The sequence below is a fragment of the Dunckerocampus dactyliophorus genome, chromosome 11, assembly GCF_027744805.1.
Source record: "Dunckerocampus dactyliophorus isolate RoL2022-P2 chromosome 11, RoL_Ddac_1.1, whole genome shotgun sequence".
Classification (NCBI taxonomy): domain Eukaryota; kingdom Metazoa; phylum Chordata; class Actinopteri; order Syngnathiformes; family Syngnathidae; genus Dunckerocampus; species Dunckerocampus dactyliophorus.
In genome coordinates, this window is record NC_072829.1 from 16,506,406 (window position 1) to 16,527,953 (window position 21,548).

Consider the following 21,548-nt stretch of genomic DNA (forward strand, 5'->3'; position numbering starts at 1 on the left):
TATATATACATACATACATACAACTTAACTTTGTGGGTGCACGGTTAAATGGCTACACACTAGTCTTGCGGGTTTGTTGTCAGGATGCAAGTATGGGAGGACTTCAGAACTTTCAAAAAGAAAAAAAAAAAAAAGGCAAGACTAATCAGCTAACCTTTCCTCTTGAAGGCAGGGCTTATGAGCACCAGGGCCGTATTAACCTCTGGTTCTGAAGAGCCTCCATGGCCTCCTGTCTCTGACATCCCGTGGTCGCCACACAGAACCAGCAGATAAGGCAGAGATCCTTCTGCCTCCTGAGAGAAAATTAACATAAAAAGGTTAATGGACTCCTAGAAGCTGCAAGATACAAATCAGACAATGGTTTGAATCGATCACAACTGGACTGTTAGAGTTGCCTTGGAAGATGTTTCACCTCTTATCTGAGCAGGCTTCATCAGTTCATGCTCAACCACTAGGTAGGGCAGCAACTGTATGACGGTGGTGCAGGATTCAAGGTGTGAATCCTCTAAAAGGCCTGCAGACAGTGCAGACAGGAACAATCCCCAGTCTTTTGGTTGCAACCTCTCATAATAGAGGCGTCATACCTAGTCGTTAAAGGAGAACTGCACTTTTTTTGGAATTTTGCTGGTCATCCACAATCCTTATATGAGACATGCGTTCTAGATAATCGCTTCGTGCTAGCAGTTTTTTTTTTTTTACTAACAATGCACGCAATTGGGGATTCACCTATTTCACCTATAATTTCCTCTATTTAAAAAAAAACTTCAAAAACTGCCACCAACTTTCCATTTACATGCCATAATGTGCTTATTAACCAAGCAATAGTGCCATTGTTTTTGGAGGCGCTAACACCAAGGAACTACCTTTCTGGCATAGTGACACGGCTAAATGGACTGTGTATACAGTGATGTGAAAAAGTCGTTGCCCCTTCCCGATTTCTTATTTTTTTTGCATGTTGGTCACACTTAAATGTTTCAGAACATCAAAATGACAACATAACTGAACACAAACTGTAATTTTTAAATGAAACCTTTTATTATTAAAAGGGAGAAAAAAATCCAAACCTACATGGCCCTGCCTGTGTGAAAAAGCAATTGCTCCCCATTAAAACATAATCTCAGTTAAATTGAGCTCTATCACTCTGGAGAAGAGTATAAAGCCATTTCTAAACCTAGTGTTGGTAATTATGTTCTACATTGTTGGATTTTTGAAAGCGAACGGTAAATTCGCAAAAATTACATTTATAGTTCATGACACCAGCCATGACGAACTAGCTCTCGCATCTTAGCCTAATTTCCGGAAGAGACATCATCGTGTAACACCTCTCAGCTAAAGCAGAGTAAACTAATGCTTCTTAAGGTAGCTCGTCGACTTGGTTATATATTTTATATAACCAATATATTTTTCATCAAAATAGCAGTCATGCCATGTTGTGTTGATGCTGGATGTACACAATATCCGAGTGATACTGTAAGTTTGTTTTCTTTACCGAAAGACGACGAGTGAGACAACAATGGACGAGTTCTGTCGTTTGCAGTGATCATTTCACTGATGACTGCTTCGAAGGAACACCTTTACAATTTGCCGTTCGCTTTCAAAAATCACACAATGTAGAAAAAAATTCCAAACAATACATAACATATTTAAACAAAGTTGATGAATCATGTCAGGGACTCTAAGCATAACTGATGAAGCCTGCTCGGATTAGAAAGTCTTCTAAGACAACCTGAACAGTCCAGTTGCCATCAATTAAATGCCCCGAGAACAAACGAGACAATCCTGGTGATCCTTCTCTAGTCAACAGTCATGATGAAAAACAGAATGCAGGTTTACAGAAATAAGATTTTAGTTTGCTTTGTTTGTTTTTTAATTTCAAAACAACTGTGTGGTTTTGCCTGGTTGTAGGGGTCAGATGCATTGACGCTATACAAATCAAATCCTAAATCATACCAACCCAAGGACAAAAACTGATTGATGGTGAAACCAATCAAGAGCACATATCAAAGTGAGACAACTAATAATTACTTTTTTTACTACACGGCACACTAACCTCTTTACTATCCATCATTTGTGATTAAGTACTGAAATTTACTGATACTTCATATTCATGAAGGCTTCAGTGGTAGGGCAAGTTTACTGTTTGTCAAACAGCAGTCCTTCCTCTCCAGAACCCCTAAATAGACTTTACCAGGAAGACTGAGAAGTGTGATCACACTACTGTGGTTGGAACACATCCTCCGGTCCGCCTTTTTAAAAAGGGGGAACACCAACCTGGTCTGCCAATCCAAAGGCACCACTTCCAGTGTCCACACGATGCTGCAGAGTCGTGTCAACCAAGACACCCCTCACAACGCATGTGGGCCCGCTAGGTCTGACCGGCATACTCCCCCACCATCTGACAGCTCTATCCCTCTCTTCACCCGAGTGTTCAAAACATTTGACCGCATACGACACAACAATGAAGTCAATCATCGAACTGTGGACCAGGGTGTCCTGGTCCCAAGAGCACATGTGGACACCCTTAAGCTTAAACATGGTGTTCTTTATGGACAACCTGTGAATAAGCAAAGAAGTCCAATAACAAAGCATTGTTTGGGTTCAGATCAGGGGGGGAAGGCCTGTCACGATAATTTTGTTGGACAATAATTGTCCTACAAATGAACATTATTGATTTTTTGAGGCCACGTTTTCATTAATTATATGGCATAATAATGAGTACATCGTATCAAAAGCAATAAACTTTAATTTCTCAAGAGTACATAACATTGTAATTGGAATGTTAAGAGCTTTTAAATCAAATAACACAGTATAATACATAAAATAAAAAAAGACCAGAAAAACCCCAATTAAAATAAAATGGTCTCTTTTAGCAAAAAATTGCACTTAAAACAACAACTATAACCAAAAAGAATAAAAAAATAGACCCCGTCTCTATTAAGAAAAAAAACACTCCAATAAAAAGCACACAATAAATGCAATAAATAAAATGGAGTAGAAAATTGCACTTGAATAAATAATGAACATTGGGTATTATTGCTCAACAGGAAGGCTTAACAAAGCAAACAACACCATTTTGTGTGTATTTTGTTTCTATTTACTTTGCCCACCAAACGCCTCAGTAAGCTTTCACCGTCAGGACTCAGGCTCTGTCGCACCTCCAGCGGTATTTTTTTTCCAAGTTGGGAAAACTGGACAGAATGGTTGGTTGAGGTGAGCATGCAAGTTGCTCGTATTCCCCTTCTTCATCATCACTACTTTCCAATCACTTTGTCGGTGTTCATGCGCTCACCCTGTTCAAAAGGGAAATATTACCACACTTGGGCTGTGGCATTTGGCTTAGAAACCATCGCTTCATTGCCTTCATTCATATTCAAGTTCGCACACGACGCTAACTTGTTGCAATGCTAAACTGGCAGACTTCCCTGTGTATCAACTCACTAGCAGCTCCACCTACTGGGACAAAGAGGCTGAATGGCTGAGAGGAGGGTTCACTCTCTGTGTTCATTCCAACAGAGAACCAAAACGCAGTACTTGTATGACAATCCTTTGCAGTCAGTGACTGCGTGAAGTCTGGAGCCCAAGGCGGTTGTCAAATTCTGAGTTTCCTCCTGGGTGTGCTTTGCCAGGCCTTCACTGCAGCAACACAGTGCTTCTTTGTGCGTCTCGCTGCCTTTACTTTTATCTTCAGTATGTGAAAAACACGCAGTTCAGGTATTGGAAGATTAGACTTCGGCAGAAAGCATCTAAAAAAGCATCCCATGTTCTGGAATCAGATTGTTTGTGTATATGAAACTAAGGTCAACTTGTTTAAAAAAATAATTTGAAGCAAAAAGTATGGAGAAGGAAGCAAACAGCCCATGACCCAAAGCATACCACATCATGTGCGAAGCATAGCATGTTATGGGCATGTATAACTGCTAATGGAGCAAACCCACTAGTGTTTTGTGACAATATGACTGCTGACAGAAATGTAATAAAATGTTTGGTATCGCTGATGAAAGCATCTGGCACATTTACCTTTGAAATGAGGGCAGCGTGGATTTTCTTCAGAATGTCATCCATTTCCAACAGTTTGCGCGGAATGAGAGAACTGTGGGGTCCGCTGATATGACCAATATGGTCCAGGCCAAGGTAGTGGAGGATCAGAATGTCCCAGTCATCTCTCTTAAGGGTGCTATCTAAGTGACGGGTCACATTGTTGTCAACCTGCATGGTACAAGATGAAAGTCACACTGTGACACATAATGCAGTGGATCCCCACACGTTTCCCATTCAACATTCACAGCCCTGCAAATTTGTAGGGCTGTTTTTTTTTTTTTTTGTAGGCTGTTTTTTCTGCAGAAAACACATCTGATTCACAATAAGCTAGTAATAATGTAGAAATAAGTATGGACATAAGGATAATGCACAATAAATATCAGGCCGATATGAGGAATTATGACATCATACCAGTTAATCCGATAACATTAAAAAAAAAGCACTGATAACCGATAATTTACAAAAATGCTCCACTGAGGCGAGATTCCCCATACTGTGCTGTAAGTGGGTTCAGACGAGCAAATCAAGTGCTCCTTTTTTCCTAACCTGTGATGTGGTGTAAACACGTGTTATAAACAAACATGGTGTTGATCGTGTGGAACCTCCCCACTGCCTCTGACACCTCCCAGCCAGTTATGTTGCTGCTATCGGTTCACGTTGCTTAGCGATAATGATGAACCTAGTTAACAATGCTACGTCACACGTCGACATTAAAGGGATCCATTTTGCATAGAAATGACTCCTTTGGGATGCCGGTCAACCATGTCGACAAACGGGTTCGAGTCAATTCAGTGAGTGACAAACTTACCTCAGTGTAGTCAGACACAAAAAGGGAGGAAACGCCATCATACTCCATAAAGTGTTTGGGAAAGAGGCGTAGCCATGTGTCATCTCCATAAAAGATCATTTTTTTCCCTGCCGTTTTGGCTTGCCAAATAAGATTGTCGTCCAACAAAGCCGGAGAATTTAGATTCATCACCACATCAATGAAGGCTGGGATACTGCCAGTGGTAAGAGCCTGAGGAGGGATATGTTTTACAAATATAATTGTCTGTGATGATGTTAGACAAGCATACAGTTTCATCATGAACAGAAAAAAAAAATGCAAGTAATTGGGACTAATATGTATGACAAAGATATCATGTTTTATTCATATGAACAGTGGGCTAAGAGACTGATTAAAACATCACATGAGCCGCTTCCTTTATCTTGCATCATGCAGAAACTGATTTCCCCCCCAACACAAAAACATTCATGCTTTTGAAACACAAGCGCCCAAATTCATCATCATAGGAGCGGTACAAAGCCTGTGTGTTGAGTAAAACATTAAATTGTGGATGCTATTTAAACTTGCTGTGAGTTGCCTGTCTGGCAGCCTGACATTCCCAGGGGTGTTCAAAATCCAAGCTGTGATAAGAAGTGACCAGCTTTTGTTGTCTGCAGGTTCTTCCCAGCAAGGACTTCTTAAAAGGCTTTCATATTCCCAGAATTCTCAGCTGTTGTGTTTTTCTTCCCCAGCATATTACAGTATATCAGGGGAACTGTTATGTCACAGACCTCTCATACCCACAGACGACATAAACCTGGTACAGTGGAACCTCTGAAGTCGTACAATTTGGAGTTCAACCACATCACAATAAGAAAAAATGTGCTTCCACAAGGCACAAACACTCACAAATCTTTTGCGACTTCAGCTGAGTGACCATCCAAGCCATGGGTGCTCAAGGTGGGGCCCGGAGGTCGCTTTTTTATTAGCCCACAGCACATTTTAAAAATAAAGTAATACCTACCGCGGTTTTTCGAAAATATATAAGTGAATAAATCTTACTGTTGCATGGTTGACTACGGCGATAGGTTTCGAGTTGTGAAGCCTTAGCTTGACGCTCCAATTCTTCCCTCTTCCTCCTCCGGAACAACGCACAAGTCTTATTTATGTGACTTAAATAAAATGACTTATTTTCTCTTATTATTATGTCTACTATATTGTGAATTTGTGTGTACAAGGTGACTGTAGGAGTGTTATTTCACATATTGAGGGCTCTAATAATGTTGAAAGCCATATTTAGTAGGTCGTTAACAGGTTTTCTATGCTGTAACTATTAAACATATTCCATTTACAAATGCTGTGGGGTCTGGAACCAATTAACCGCAATGAACAAGGGACTACTGTAAAATTGAAAGAACACATTTTAAGAAAAACAAAAATATCTCCTACATTGCAGTGTCAAGGGAGTTGTCGCTGGAGTAACCAGGATGCCTTGCGGGCACTTTATAAATACATTGAGGCTGTATTTTTATTGTTGCCGCTTGGTTCCTCACACAGAATGTAGTTCATTGTTGTGTGTTAACTTACCTGTTACGTGTTGTGCTGTTTTTTTGGGGGGGGTTTGTACCACAGACTCGCTGTCTGACGACAGTCTGTATGTTTTGCACTATGCTGTCAAGCTAGTTGTGGGCAATCGGTTGCACATTTAAGTGCACCTTCCTTAAGCAAGCTGAAGTGCCTCCGACTATGCAGAATTACAATTCCATTTACTGGACAGATGACGATATAACAACAAGCCATTCAGACAGTCCTAGGGTGAGCAGATAGTGCCAAATCAAAAATAATTAATAAATAAAATAATCGAAAATAAAATAAAATAATAATACTAAAAATAAATAAATAATTATACAGGGTTTCCCCTATGATTTTTTGAAGCAGTGGTGGTGGGCTGCATGGGAGGGCGGACTGCCGCCGCTGTGTCATGCTGCTGCTACAATTTTTTTTTTTTATGAATTATTTATTAACCTTTTTCAACAACTAGCAGAACATGAAACGAGAGCATTGCAAAACTGTTAATTTAATGGAAAAGTTGCTGAGAGGACTGCCAACATTTAAATTGCACTTTATTTACAAAGCACATCTCCACTCAGTGTGCTCATTTGTCATTAAATACAAGTGTCGTCTTTGAATAGAACACTTATAAAATAAAATGTATTAAAAATCCTACGCGATGAAGCAAATATTCTTTGGTGAACTACTCAACATCAGTTGGTGAGCTACCTGTCCGAGACCCCTGTGATAGCATCACTGTCTAAAGCTGTACACAATACACATTTCTGTTGCACAACTTTGACAAACAGCTAGTATTTTGAAGACAAGCCATAAGTATTATAATGGCATGCTGTATTCGTTTCCACGCCACATTGCAAATTGCATGTACACAGTAATTCCAGGCCAAAATTAACATATTTCGCAGATTTTCAGGAAATTTCATCTGCAAATTAAAGTGAATTTATAACCTACATACCTTTTATCTTGTCCTGAAGCTATGATCCATGAGTTTGAGAGGCTTAAAAGTTAGACTTAACTTTAAAAGCACTCGTATGACTTGAGGTGGTCCAATCCGATGCAAAACTGACAAGCAAGAAGTGATCTACCAAACAATGAAAATACACCTGATATCATATGAAAAAGCAGCATTTTCACGGACGTCCCCACGGACTTTCCTAACCGAGCGTGCACACAGTGTCAGATTTTACCGTTGCTTACTTCCAGGAATTGTTACATTTCTACTAGTGAGGATAGGCTGTGTATTTACAAAATGGATGGATGGAAGGAGCAAGCTTGTTCTGTATTAGCCACCTACATTTGTTTACACGTTTGAGAGGCGGTTTGATGAGGTCATCATTTGCGTACCGACAAGTACGGGAGCCCACAGACCTACATACAACATTATATTTACTATCTGCTTCATTATAGGGAAAAAATCCAGATACCGAAATTGACCGCTATTACATTTTTATGCCAATATCGGGCCGATAAGATTTAACATGGCAAGTTTGTCTTGTTTTGTGTTATTTTTGTGATGCTGACACAAAAGGGTCGGGAAACAAGAGGAATATAACGGAGACATTAGAACTTATTGTGACCTAACAGGAGTGCAACGACAATAAGGCGACAGAAATAATTTTTTAAATAATTGAACGTGCACAAGGAGCTCAGTCACATGTTCATCACTACGCTTGCCATGTTAAGTACACATTTGAATGTTTTGACTTCTAATACTACAGCAGTCAACCTTAATTATTGTATGACAGTCCAGAAGGTTATAATGGTACTTAAAGAAAGAGTGTTTTTATGATTGAAACATTTTGGCTGAATTTGAACACTGCCATTTTCCAGTATTTACCATCAGAAAAATGTGTGGTGAAGTTTAAAACATTTACAGGTTCACTGCATAGGATTATATTACAGTCACTGTAGCATCCAGTTGAAAGATGGTAAATCCAAGTCTTAAAAAAAAAAAAAGAGGAAATACAGAAAATAAATATAAACAAATGTAAATATAATTAGTTCTAAACTCAAAATTAACAATGAAAACTTAATATTGGAATGACTGAGTGAACTCAGCTGACGTGCATATTTTGCTTTTAGTGTCATTTCTCGTTAAATTATTTATTACATTCGTCACTGAAACAGTTTTTCTCCTGCTGGGGCAGATGGCAGCTCTCTGGAAGAGATGGATTGTTCTCCTTTTTGGTCAGTTTCAACCTAAGTGATGTCCGGAGCTATTCATAGACTCACACTACATGGCTGGAGCCAACACAAGCCTTTGTCAAGACTGGGAAAACATAGAAAAGTCCAAAATGTAGGACTAGCGGTAAAAGAGGTCAAGTGGTGAGATGAAAAATAAATTAAAAAATAAATTAAAAATAATATATATATCTCTCCAGGTACCAAATATATTGTGATGCTGGCTGAATGGACTGGACTGTTAGCTCATCAACATGCTAATTGCTGTCCCATAGTGCATCTCTGCTCGCCATGTGCCAGTGAATGTCAAGTACAATATCAGTGGGGCACACGCGCTCCTGCTGGCACAGCGAGTGACACTTGCACGGGTGCCAAAACACAGATGGAAAACATCAACATGTTTTATGTTAGTTAACCACCAAAAAGAAGACAAAGAACCGAAGAATAATTTTCGGTCATAATGTCAAAGAAATATTGCTGACATCACTGTTTGGACTTGCATATTTACTTGTGATTTCCCAAATTAAAACACCGTAATTACCAGTGTTTCCTATATACTGAATTCATCTTCTGGATGCCTTACATTTGACTTAATTTAGCCATTTTTATGCATGAAAATGCTTAATTTAGGCAAAATATATGTAAACTTTGCTTAAATAACCATATTTTTGACTAATAATAGGCTGTATTCAACCACAAAACACCATGATTTATTCATTAATATATTTTTGAAAAACTGACAGTGAAGCCGCAAAATTCAAACTGCAATGTGGCGAGGGACGACTGTATTCATTTATTTGTGGCCATAAATTGATTTCGTGCTACTTTTTTTTTTTTTTTTTTTTAAGATTTGTCGCGATGTGCTCGCCGTCGCCCACACTCACATTATAATGGGACTGTCTGTGTGGCTTATCGTTCTAACTCCGTACAGTAGATGGCATCATAACACTGCATCTTAAAGCCCCCTCAGGCCCCTCCGACCTGGTCGCGCATTACAAACACATCTGCAAATCAATATCGTGAGATATTAGATGTACAATGGCGTGTACATCATCTTTAAAATCAGCGTACACTTAAACGCAGCCCAGCAAAAATCCTGAATGTATTTTCTTATAAGGTGCGCGTCTACTGCTGCTAAAACCAACCTCCATAATTTAATAACTTCATGGTCTGTTGTTAAACAAGGTTTGCCATAATGTCACACATTTCTTATGACACAAACCAAAAAGCTCCGATTTACCCGTTCACAAGCACTGGTTGCATTCCAATAGCAGTTTGAGTTGACCTCGTTGTCTTCCCCTAGGCACTTGGTATGACATCATTGCCGATGTCATGTGGAGGCCACAGGAGGAGGAGTGGGAATGATAAATGGACCGCACCTTCCCTTGCTCATGTTTAGCCCAAGCAATCATGGTTCGACCACTAGCTGTAGATGTAGCGCTATGCTGCTTTTTACAAGTAATAAGAAATACACTTTTTTTTTTTATATGTGCATGGCTCAGATCAAGGGTACCCTTTGCTGTCTTCAACTTCACTTGAGTAGTATTTGAAATAGTTGTTCTAACAATGTGTACTATCCCTATCATTCTGATGTTTATGCATGTAGAATGAGGAAGCTTACCAAACCATAAATTAAGCCTGTTCATGTTTTTATTTCGCGCTAGCACGGCTATGTTGCAAAAAAAGTGTCTATATTTGGACATTAAAATGTTACATGTAAAGCATGTCTACTTTTGTTTGAAATAAACAATATTTTCTCTGATAATTTGGTCATGATTTCTACTTAGAATTAAAGAATGATGTCTGAAATTGGTTTCTAATGTGTTTTATTCAAATATTCTCAGTGTAAAAAAAAAACCAAACTGTTGTGTAATCATTAGTGAAAAGTACATAACCTTCGTGTCCGCCTGCTGATGAAAATTTTGAAGAACATAATTCCATGGAAAAACAAACCCCATGATGATTACAATATTCATGGAATAATTACGCAACTATAGTGATTTTTTTGTGTACAAAAGAGTAAAATAATTTTATTTGAACAAAAGTCTAACACCGAGTGGACACCGAGTTATGTACTTTACATTTAAGAAAGAGTAAACTTCGGAGGGTTGCTATGGGAAATGGAAGATGTATCGAGCTCTGGTATGTTGGGTGTGTGTGTTTTGCAATGTTTGAAGTTTGTGTTGATAACATTACCAAGATCTATCCACGAGTTTAAAATTTTAAATTTAACACTTCGGTACCCTTGAGCTGAGCCATGCACATATTATTTAATAAGCCCTATGTATTTGCCCTGATATGTTGCCACTGCAAAAGTAGTTCAATGGAATAATTGTTTAATGTTCATTACTACCATCCTATGGATGTATTTTTCTTGCACCACTGCAGTGCATTCTGGGTAATAAACAACTCTTGCGTGACCATCGATGTTGACTCTCTCCCTCAGCCCTCCAAGGGCAGATCCCACCACTTTCACGTCAGCTTTTTGGAGAAATGGAACGACACTTATGATGGTGGCGGGGATTTCCCCGAGGGAAAGTGTCTAGGGGAAGTCAACGAGGGCAACTCAAACTGCGTTTTCTAACTGAGTTTTGCATCATGGCCAATTTTGCATATTAGACGTCAATGTCATGTAGCCTTTGCCACAGATAGATTGCAGTCCTGTGGGAAACACTGTTACAGGACTCGTGCAGCTCATACAACGATCAATTCACGTAAATAAGCAGGCATCTTTTCTGTACCGCTTGTCCTCATTAGGGTCACATGGGTAAGCTGGAGTCCATGAAGTCAGCCAACCCTACGGGGGCAAACCACCATTCACACTCATGGACAATTTAGAGTCTCTATTAACCTAACATGCATATTTTTGGAATGTGGGAGGACGGACGGATGGACGGACGGTAGAACAGGTAGAACATGCAAACTCCACAAAGATACCCAAATGGATATACTAACCCTCGGTCTTCCTGACTGTGAGGACACTGTGGTAAGCACTCGGCCACCGTGCCTATACTGTAGATATATAATTTTAAAATATTCTCCTGTACGCTTGGTCGGCTGTGTTGACACCTCCGGCAGATGTTCAACTTTGACATCCCCAGTGAGTTGCAGTGACTATTACCTGAATTTGCTGTCAAACACCTCAGAAATGTAGACTGACTGCTGTGTCAGCTTGACCGGCAACATTTGAATACGCAGAAAACACCTCCCCAGTGTCTTGTCAAGATGTCAATGTACACCTTTGAGCGTCAAGAGAATTACACAAGCCTCTGCCTAAAAATGCAAACAAAAGTACACATAACTTTGAGGAAATATCCACACTGTATTTATCTGCACGAGCATCAAAAATCTAAGACACGGTGAGTGCCATTATGATTGGCATGTATTAAATAAGTAGCAATGTAGTTCCATTAGGCAACCTGCACTTGCAGTTGGTGTGTGCTGACACCTACTGGTCAAACACCGCGTTTCCACTAAATGTGGATTGCAATATTTTTTATACATTTGTAGGAACATTTTGTACATTTCTGTACAAACTAGCCTTGCTTGGATGTGTTTGGCATTGCAACATTAGCAGACTGAAGCATGTGGGCACACTGTTATACATTTTGTACATTAAAGATGCTAAAAGCAATCCAATGTAGGTCAACATATGCTAAACTATCTAAACAAAACAGCCACATCCCAGCTTGGTTTTCTAGCTGACAAAGCAAATTAGTGTAGTCAAATAATATACAGTATGTCAAACAAATGAATGTATTTCATTTTCATAATATGAAACAATTAAAAAATCCTGTGGATATAACTGGCCACCACTTTTGTCAGTCTACTTATTTTATAGGCAATTTAGGCCCTGTCCACACAGGAAACTCCTGAGAATATTTTTTGGCGGGTTGATAAATTTGCGTCCACACTGTGCCGGATTAGTAAATACTGTAGTTGCATCGAGAGGGACATGGATCACTGAGTGAAAACGATGTAATCCACATGGCAGACACGCAGACTGAACCACATGACACATCATAGAATAAGTCCATTGTCTCAGTGTTGCCAACTTGGCGACTTTGTTGCTAAATCTGGCGACATTACAAACGCTCGTGGCAAAATATTTTCTCAAAAGCGACTCGTGACAAATCTAGCAACTTTTTCTGGAGACGATGGAGAGTTTTCTGGTATTTGGGGACTTTAAAGTGGGACCCCAATGCGGTCACAAGCAGTCAGTTTCTGCGGCACACTGAGAGCATAGTGCATCCATGAATCCCGCATGCGCGAGGTGCGATACCACCGGAGTGGATCTCGCCCTACTTCACAGAGTGGGATATAAAATGTAAATGTTCCTAAAGGGATATTTCGGATTTTTTGACATGAAGTTGTATGACATCCCCATCAGCATTGTAGTCCAATAACAGCAGCTTAACCCACACTTGGTCTCCTAAGTTCACGTCTGGTTGGACTTCGGTGATGAAGAACAGTAGTTCTGCTTAGTTGCTGGGGACATTTAAGTAAAGGGTTTGGCTTCTCAAAACAATGAGTCCAAAAGAGTAATACATTTGCATCACAAAAATGCCTTCTCAAAAAAATCAGACTTCACAAAACGCTCACCATTATTTGTCTCCTGCCGCATCCCTGCGCACTGTCGCCTGTCCATTCATGTGTATGTGATGAACACATTCGTGGAAATACCACTTTTCTTCTGCGACGGCGTGCCGAGGCCATCTTGTTTACGTATGTGTTGCACAGCGGAAGAAGATGGGTTTGTCTTCATCACATACACATGAATGCACAGGCAAAAAATAATTTATTTTGATGAAGTGATGGCCGGGGCTGCACATTGACCTGGTGGTTAGCATGTTGGCCACACAGTCACAGTTTGGGCATCTCTGTGTGGAGTTTGCATGCCACACAAAATCCGTGCATGCGTGGATTTTCTCACACATTCCAAAAACATGCATGTTAGGTTAATTGGAGACTCTAAATTGTCCATAGGTATGAATGTGAGTGTGAATGGTTGTTTGTCTATATGTGCCCTGCGTGTGGCTGGCGACCAGTCCAGGGTGTACCCCGTGTCTCTCAGCCAAAGTCAGCTGGCATAGGCTCAAGCATACCCCCGCGACCCTGTGAGGATGAGCGGCACAGAAAATGGATGGATGGAAGCGATGGCCAATTTTAAATTAACAAACCAATAATCAAGTTTATTTGTAGTTCTGAATGTAATTGAGGTGTTTTTACTCACTATTATGTCTCTTATGAGGTTATGCTTTTTCCTACAGCATCTTTTACAACATCATATGCAAATTAGCCGATGACATATACTACCGACTTCTACTTGTAGGTCAGTCAGTAGCTACTTTTCTTACAGAGGAGTTGGCACGTAAGTCTAGGGCTGCATTCCAACAGCAGTCTGAGTTGCCCTTGTTGACCTCCCCGAGGCACTTGTCCTTTGGGGAATCCCCACTGTCATCGTAAGTGTCATTCCATTTCTCTAAAAAGCTGAAGTGAACTTGGTGCGATTTACCCTCGGAGGGCTGAGGGAGCAAGTCAACATTGATGCTCACTCGGGACTTGTACTGTATATTAGCCACGATGTACTGCAGTGGTGCAAGAAAAATACATCCATGGGATGGCAGTAATGAACATCAAACACAGTTTGCTTGGAAGAAGATGCATAAAATGAGCAAGGTAATTATTCTATTAGACGAATTTTGCAGTGGCAACTTGTCAGGGTAAACAATTTATAAACAAACAAAAACCCATAATGAAAACTACAGTAAAAAAAATAGTTTTAAACAATAACATGAAATTGAAACAAACAACCCAACTTTGGAAACTTTTGCAAAAAAGAAAATATGGTAATATAAGTACTAAGGGGGCTTATTAACTAAAAATCAAAATAATAAAATAATAATAGGCAGGTATGTCATTATTTGTAAGAAGCAGCATAGCGCTACACTTACAGCTAGTGGTGGAACCATGATTGCCTGGGCTGAAAGTGGACAAGGGAAGGTGTGTTCCATTTATCTATTCCACTCCTCCCACATCCACGTTCCCTCGGCTCTGCCAGTGGTCTCCACATGACACAGTCACAGATTATATCTCTTTCTGTGTCAACAGTATTTTTCCAACCAAAACCATTACAGTATTCCCTACCAATAAACCCTGGGTCACAAAAGAACTAAAGCAGTTACTCAATAAGAAGAAAAAGCTTTTCTATACTGATTCCATGAAGGAAAAGAAGGAGGTTAACCGAGAGGTCAAGTGTGCAATTAAAAAATTAATTATAATAAAAATATAATTATAAGAATTATAAGAACAAGGTGGAAGCCTCCTTTGCCCGGCGGAACCGCCGCTTTGCTTGGCAGGGCCTGAAGAACATGGCTAGCTGTATATTGCACGACATCCAGTCATAAAACCATCCAGGTTCCAATATCTCTCCCTAATGACCTCAACTCATTCTTGACAAGGTTTGAAAAGGACAGCAGCTCAGAGCTAAAGACCATATCTCCTGACTCCATCTGGAGAATTCTACTATCACCTTTCGCAGGGAAAAGGTGGTGAGAGCTCTCAAGGAGACAAAACTCAACACTGCCACTGCACCTGACAACATCTGCGTGCGGACCTGAGGCCTGTGGCCCTGACACCCTTAGTGATGAAAGCAATGGAGAGGATTGTCAAAAACTTCATCACCAAATCTTTTGCCAGCCTTACGGTCTCAGTTTGCATACAGGGCCGGCAGAGGAGTGGATGATGTCAAAATATTCATATTGGAGGCCGTTCATGCACACCTGGAGACCCCCAATTCCATCACTAGACTCCTGTTTGCGGACTTTTTATCAACGTTAAACAATATGCAGCCACACCTCCTCGCTGAAAAGTTAGTAACTCGCTTCAACTTGGATCACCAGCTCACCTTGTGGATTACTGACTTTTTTAACCGACCTTTCACAGAAGGTTCTTGTTAACGGTCTGTACTCTGACATCCTCCACACCTCCACCGGCTCCCCGCAGGGCTGTGTCCTACCACCACTCATTTTCGTCCTCTAAACCAGGGGTAGGGAACCAATAACCCATTTCTTAACACAATAAAATGTATATGCTGCCGATCTGCTGTATTTTGAAGATCGGATAATATCAGCTTCGAGATCAGGCCGATCCGGTTGCCGTATGCTAGATCCGGTAAGGCTGGTAAAGCTGGTTGCCACTTGACCCCCGCCACCCGCAAGAAGAAGAAAAGGCAACACCACCATGCAGACATGTCCGCGGTGTACCGTGGTGAAGTTAGTTTCACGTTGGATGTCGAATATTCGACTCCGTTGCTACAGCGGGAGTTTCCCCTCCCTGTGCCATTGTGTGGCGAGCTCACATGCCGTGGCGGAGGCTTCTGGTGGCCTTGGCCACCCTCGGTCACTCTCCCGCCACCCCACTGGCCATCTAGACATTTCAGGTATCAACTTATTGCCACTTCTATGTGAGTAATGGTCTCACCTTGGCCACCCCAATGAAAAATTTCTGGCTCCGCCACTCCTCGCACAGGATGTGCTGCTCTAACCGCTGCAGTTTACACTAGGGACCGTCAATCAACCGTCTTATTTCTAAATCACGCCACAAACTGATCTATAACCATGTCAGATGATTGGTCCTATTCTACAAGTATTTTGCACTGTCATTTTTTCCAATTTGATCTTTTATTGGATTAGGGATCTGACTTACAAGCCAAACAATATTGTTGGTCATACTGTGCAACTAAAAAGGTAAATTCATCAATCTTTGGTTTTGGTTTGCATCATTTTAATGCTTTGAAGAGCTATTTTCATAAACATATTCAATTCCACAAATTCACATTGGTAACAAAAGCTTATGAGAAAAAAGAAAAACAAAAGGATCGGCAAGACTAAAAAAAAATGTGGATTGGGACATCCCGAGTAAGAAGTATTTTATTTATTATCGGTTAGCTTCAGTATTAACGTTATTAAAAAAAAATGAATGCAGAGACTCATTATATTCTAAAATTGTTGGTCTTGCTTAAAAAAATGCACACATTTAGTTGTATCCATCCGTCCATCCGTCCATCCATTTTCTATAACTCTTTAGGGTCGCGGGGGGCATGCTGGGGCCTATCCCAGCTGACTTCAGGCGACAGGCGGGGTACACCCTGGACTGGTCATTCAGTGTTAAAAAAATGACAAAAATACATTTTAAAATATGTGGCTTCCAAAAAGGACTCTGAACTCTTCAGAACTCTGACCCCTCCCTGCCCCGATATTACACAACCCGTTATAATTTTTCTTTCTTTCTTTTTTTTTTTTTTTAAATTGCATAACTGCGCGTTTTTATTGTCTCATGTTCCACTTCTGCTTGTCCTGTTTTTCTGTATGCTGCCCTTTGTGCCTTTTAAATTGCTCCTCAGGGATAAATAACGTGCTTGAAATTGAAACTGACATCAGCAATGATGCTATACCAAGCACAGGGGCAGTCAATGGGGGCAACTCAAACTGCTATTGGAATGCAGCCGAGATGAGCCTTGGAAAGCGGAAGATGATGGGCTTATGTGCATGCATTCTTTCTTCTTCTATGGTTTGCTGTGTCACGTGGTTCCGTCTGCGTGTCCGTTCATAGCGCCACACACAGGTGTGCCTTGTGTATTACATCGTTTTCACTCTGTGATCCGTGACTTCATGGAATAAACTTGATGCTGCCAACCCAGCATATAAGATTTTAGCTTGATTCTCCACCCTTACTGATTTCCTAGTTTGTGTCATCAACAAAAATGTCCTTCACGGATTATGGCTGAACATCTGTCTGCCCTCTTGGCTCGCCCCTCCTCCAGATCCTCACTGACCCCATTAACAAGCCTCGCCTGAATCCCAACTAATGACAGTGAGCCCCTGTCCAACACCCCTGAGATTGGACAATTTGTTGATTTTTCGGGGGATGTCATTTGGAATCACTGATGGCAAAGAAGTTATTTATGATTTAGGGCTGTCAAATGATTAAAAATTTGAAATCAGATTAATCTTTTTTTACATTTTTTTTTATTAACCACCATTAGCAACTATATCTGAAATACTGTATGCCCATTTTTACTGTATTTAATTAACAGAAAGTTACCTGACAGGACAGTGTAATATGTATTTGTATGTATAAACAGCTCCAAATGAATGGAATATGTCAGTCAAGCTAAAAGATACCACACAAGCCTAAAAATCTATTTGTCTAACACTCGTCTCTTTAAAGGGCCGCACGACTAGTCTCTTTAAAGGGCCGCACGGTGGACTAGTGGTTAGCATGTTGGCCACACAGTCACAGTCTGGAGATCGGGAAGACCTGGGTTCAATTCTGGGCCTTGATTAGGGCAAGTATAGACTATGGGTGTTTTGTATATGGAGCTGCATCTAATACTACTCTGGACAAATTAAATAGAATGCACTACAGAGCCATAAGGCTTAGTTAAAACAAGTCCTGCAAATGCATTGTTAGTTGAAGACCAATGAAATGATCTCTGGTGTACTGGTCAAAGTGAAATGCTTCAGAGGTGGAACAGCCTGCAACAAGTGTGCTGGGAGATGGATGGGAATTCAGACGAAAAATAAAATGTAGAGGCTTTGGATGGACCGTTGAAAGTGCAGCTGCCCAGTTTGGATTGAACAGTGTGGAATATACTCCTGCTGTAGTGTGGGATCCCCCATGGATCCTCCTTAGACTAAATGTAGACACTGAATTAACAGAGACAAGGAAATGGAATGAAGACCTGTGTTCGAATCTCCGTTGGGCATTTCTGTGTGGAGTTTGCATGTTCTCCCCTAATGATGAGAAGCGGTATAGAAAATGGATGGATGGATAGTCTCTTTAATTGTAGAACATTTGGATCATACTGTAAACCAGTGGTCCCCGACCCCCGGGCGGGCCGTGGGTCATTTGGTACCGGGCCGCACAGAAAGAAACAATAATTTCCATTATTTCATTTTTTTTTGTTTTATTTTGAAAAGTGGCCGGATTCTCTCTGTTACATCCGTCTCACTTGACGCATGTCCATTATGCGTATGCTAACTTTATCTCATGCCGCACAGATAGACTACTACATGATTTTTACCATTTTTCTTTCACCTCATATTTGGTGTCAAATGCTGATACTATGTGGGAATGAATAAAGGTAAGTTTTGATGACTTATTGAGTGCTAATGTGCACATTTGTCTCAAGTTAATTCATGCTAGCGCACTGCCTTTTATCACACACGTCAAACAGCGATGTAATAATCTCTCTGGAAAAACTTGGCTGGAACTTGAACTGGTGGATCGGCATTCATTTTGTGCTTTTAATTTGATGTTATTCATGTGTTAGTTTTACACAATACATCATAAATAAGATAAATTAGATCGCTATAATGTACGGAACCCCTGAGAACCGGACTCGACAACGCAAGTTCACAACCACCGTTGAAGTACTGCTGAATTCTGTTTCAGGAATTTAGGTTATGTTGAGTTGCATCTTGAGCACAAAGCCTGGGTTGGTTGAGCCACTTTGGCAGAATACCCCCATAGAGGGCTAGAGCGTCTTACATGACAGTCACTGTGCATTTCATGAACGACTGGGAAATGAACTCTTGAAGTACTGCAAACCAGGAAATTGCACAAATCCCACACCGGTGAACACATTTAGAAGTACAGCACTTATGATTGCAAGTGGAAGAGAGGAGACTTTCCCCTGTATTTTTGCTGTTAACTTGTCAGACACAACAGCAGGTTGTGCTCAAAGTACTGAAACACTGAACAGCTGGACATAGGCGCTCAAAAGTTTATAGAAGGCCAAATTAAATTGACTGGTAAAGGTTATAATAGTAGTAGTAGTGTGTTAATATATATCAATGTGCAGTGGGAAATGGCTGTGTACAAGTTGAATACATGAAAAGCAAGTTAGAATAGTGATGAAAACTAACATGTTACCTTGATCCTGGGCATGGTGACAGTCGGAGGCCTAGCTTTAGCCACAAAGCTAAGTGTTGAACCTCTCTCCACCAGGTGTCTGGTGTAGGGCATGTACATGCGACCATTCGCTCCTAAAACAAAGTCCTCCCTCAAGCCATCAACTAACATGATCACCACCCTTTTAAACAAGGGCTGAGGGATGCGGGACGAATTGGGTTTGCTCCCTGCAATCCAAGCAAATATATTCCATTAAATGTATGACACTACTTTACTAAATAACGCCGATTGAACTCACCTGACAGCGGCTCCAAAGGCAGGTCTGACAGCCTGCTCTTGGACGACACAGAGGATGTGACAGGCACAGGAAAAAATCCCCTCAGGAAGACAGCAACCCCTAAGACTTCAAACATTAAAATCAACGAGGCAAAAACAGACGACCGAAATTTCATTTTTGCTTGATGATGGCAAACTTTAAAGGACTTAGTCTTCTTTTGTAGACCACATTGAGCAAAGACCATTCAAAACAGCTTCCGCGTTCATTTGCTTTCAACTACGGAAAGCGAAGATGGTCTTTTTCTTCTTCTTCTTGTTTATGGCGGTTCGCAACCAAAGTTTAGGTGCATACCGCCACCCACTGGAGCGGAGTGGGTATCCTTACGGTGAGTACTTAGACTTACAAAGGGAAGAAAAGCAAAATGCCAAAAACTAAAATAAAAAAATCAATAAAAAACTGTTCTACACCTTATGTATTAAACTTGTATCTCACTCCATCAAAACACGCTGCATATTCTCTCTTACCCCGCACACCACACATTTGTCTGTTGCTGCTTTACCTACAAAGTCCAGTGTTGCTCTTACACCAGTGTGTCCCAGCCTAAGCCGTGAATACACCACGTCCTCTCTCCGACATTTCCCTTTATATTCCTCCATTTTGGTTGATTGTTGGATGTTGTACAAGTGTCTGCCTGTCCTTCCCGAATCCTTCAATTTCTTCCAGGACCCTCCCATTGCTGTAGTCATTCATGCTTTTGCTTCCCTTCTTCCAACTGGGATTTTAATTAACTCGTCATCTGAAAATTTGAGCGCCCTCTTGGCTATGTTATCAGCTCTTTCATTACCCACTATTCCAGTGTGTACCGGAACTTCCAACAACAAGTCATCTCTACATGTTTCTTTTGTATTTAAGCTCTTCAGAGCTGCAGCAGAGTCAGAGCAACTGCTCTCATAGGTTTTATCTCCTCTATCCATTGCAGTGCTAATGTGATAGCAACACATTCTGCTGTGAAACCTGACAAGTTATTGGAAATTCTTTTACATATTGATACATTAAACTCTGGTGTATACACTCCTGCCAACATGTCCAGTTACAGGGAGCTTTGAACCAACTGTATAAATATTGAAGTAGTTATAAAATGTGGTTCTCACTTAACTTTCAGCCAGGGTTGCATTATCAACTTCATTTCCTTCCATCCATCCATCTTTTTTCTATGCCGCTTATCCTCACTAGGGTCGCAGGGGTATGTTGGAGCCTATCCCAGCTGACTTCGGGCGACACGCGGGGTACACCCTGGACTGGTTGCCAGCCAATCGCAGGGCACATATAGACAAACAACCATTCACACTCACATTCAATTTAGAGTCGCCAATTAACCTAACATGCATGTTTTTGGAATGTTGGAGAAAACCGGAGCACCTGGAGAAAACCCATCCACGGATAGAACATGCAAACTCCACACAGAGATGCCCGAGCGGAGGTTTGAACCCAGGTCTTCCCAATCTCCTGACTGTGTGACTGTATTGCATTACACCTCTTTGCTCATTTAAAAAAATATATATATATTTTTACAATATGCTGAGGGCCAACAAAACACATATTGCAGGCCACAAATAGCCCCCATGCACCACTTTGACCATCCCTGACCGAGCGGACGAGGTTGTATGGTGATTTGAAGATAACAAAAATTAACGAGCACGGAAAATTCTACTTGGCTGGTTGATAATACAACTAATAATAATACATAATACAATATATACTATTATATAAATACATTTATTACCATAAAACCCACAA

At 40.7% G+C, this 21,548-nt stretch overlaps 1 protein-coding gene across 4 annotated transcripts in view; it reads right to left on the bottom strand.

Moving 5' to 3' along the window:
* pigg (phosphatidylinositol glycan anchor biosynthesis class G) overlaps positions 1 to 20,022 on the bottom strand; it is a 90,165-nt gene extending 70,143 nt beyond the window's left edge. For 3 of the 4 annotated variants that reach the window (XM_054792043.1, XM_054792042.1, XM_054792041.1), the window contains exons 1-5: positions 19,773 to 20,022; positions 19,496 to 19,701; positions 4,847 to 5,056; positions 4,018 to 4,206; positions 155 to 293 (exon numbers count right to left, since the gene is read on the bottom strand). In XM_054792043.1, the coding sequence (XP_054648018.1) occupies positions 155 to 293; positions 4,018 to 4,206; positions 4,847 to 5,056; positions 19,496 to 19,701; positions 19,773 to 19,995 (967 nt within the window). In that variant the 5' untranslated portion in view covers positions 19,996 to 20,022. Of the gene's footprint in view, positions 1 to 154; positions 294 to 3,098; positions 3,638 to 4,017; positions 4,207 to 4,846; positions 5,057 to 19,495; positions 19,702 to 19,772 lie in introns of those variants that run through there. The other variant, XM_054792044.1, reaches the window with a different exon arrangement.
* Positions 20,023 to 21,548: the final 1,526 nt, after the last annotated feature.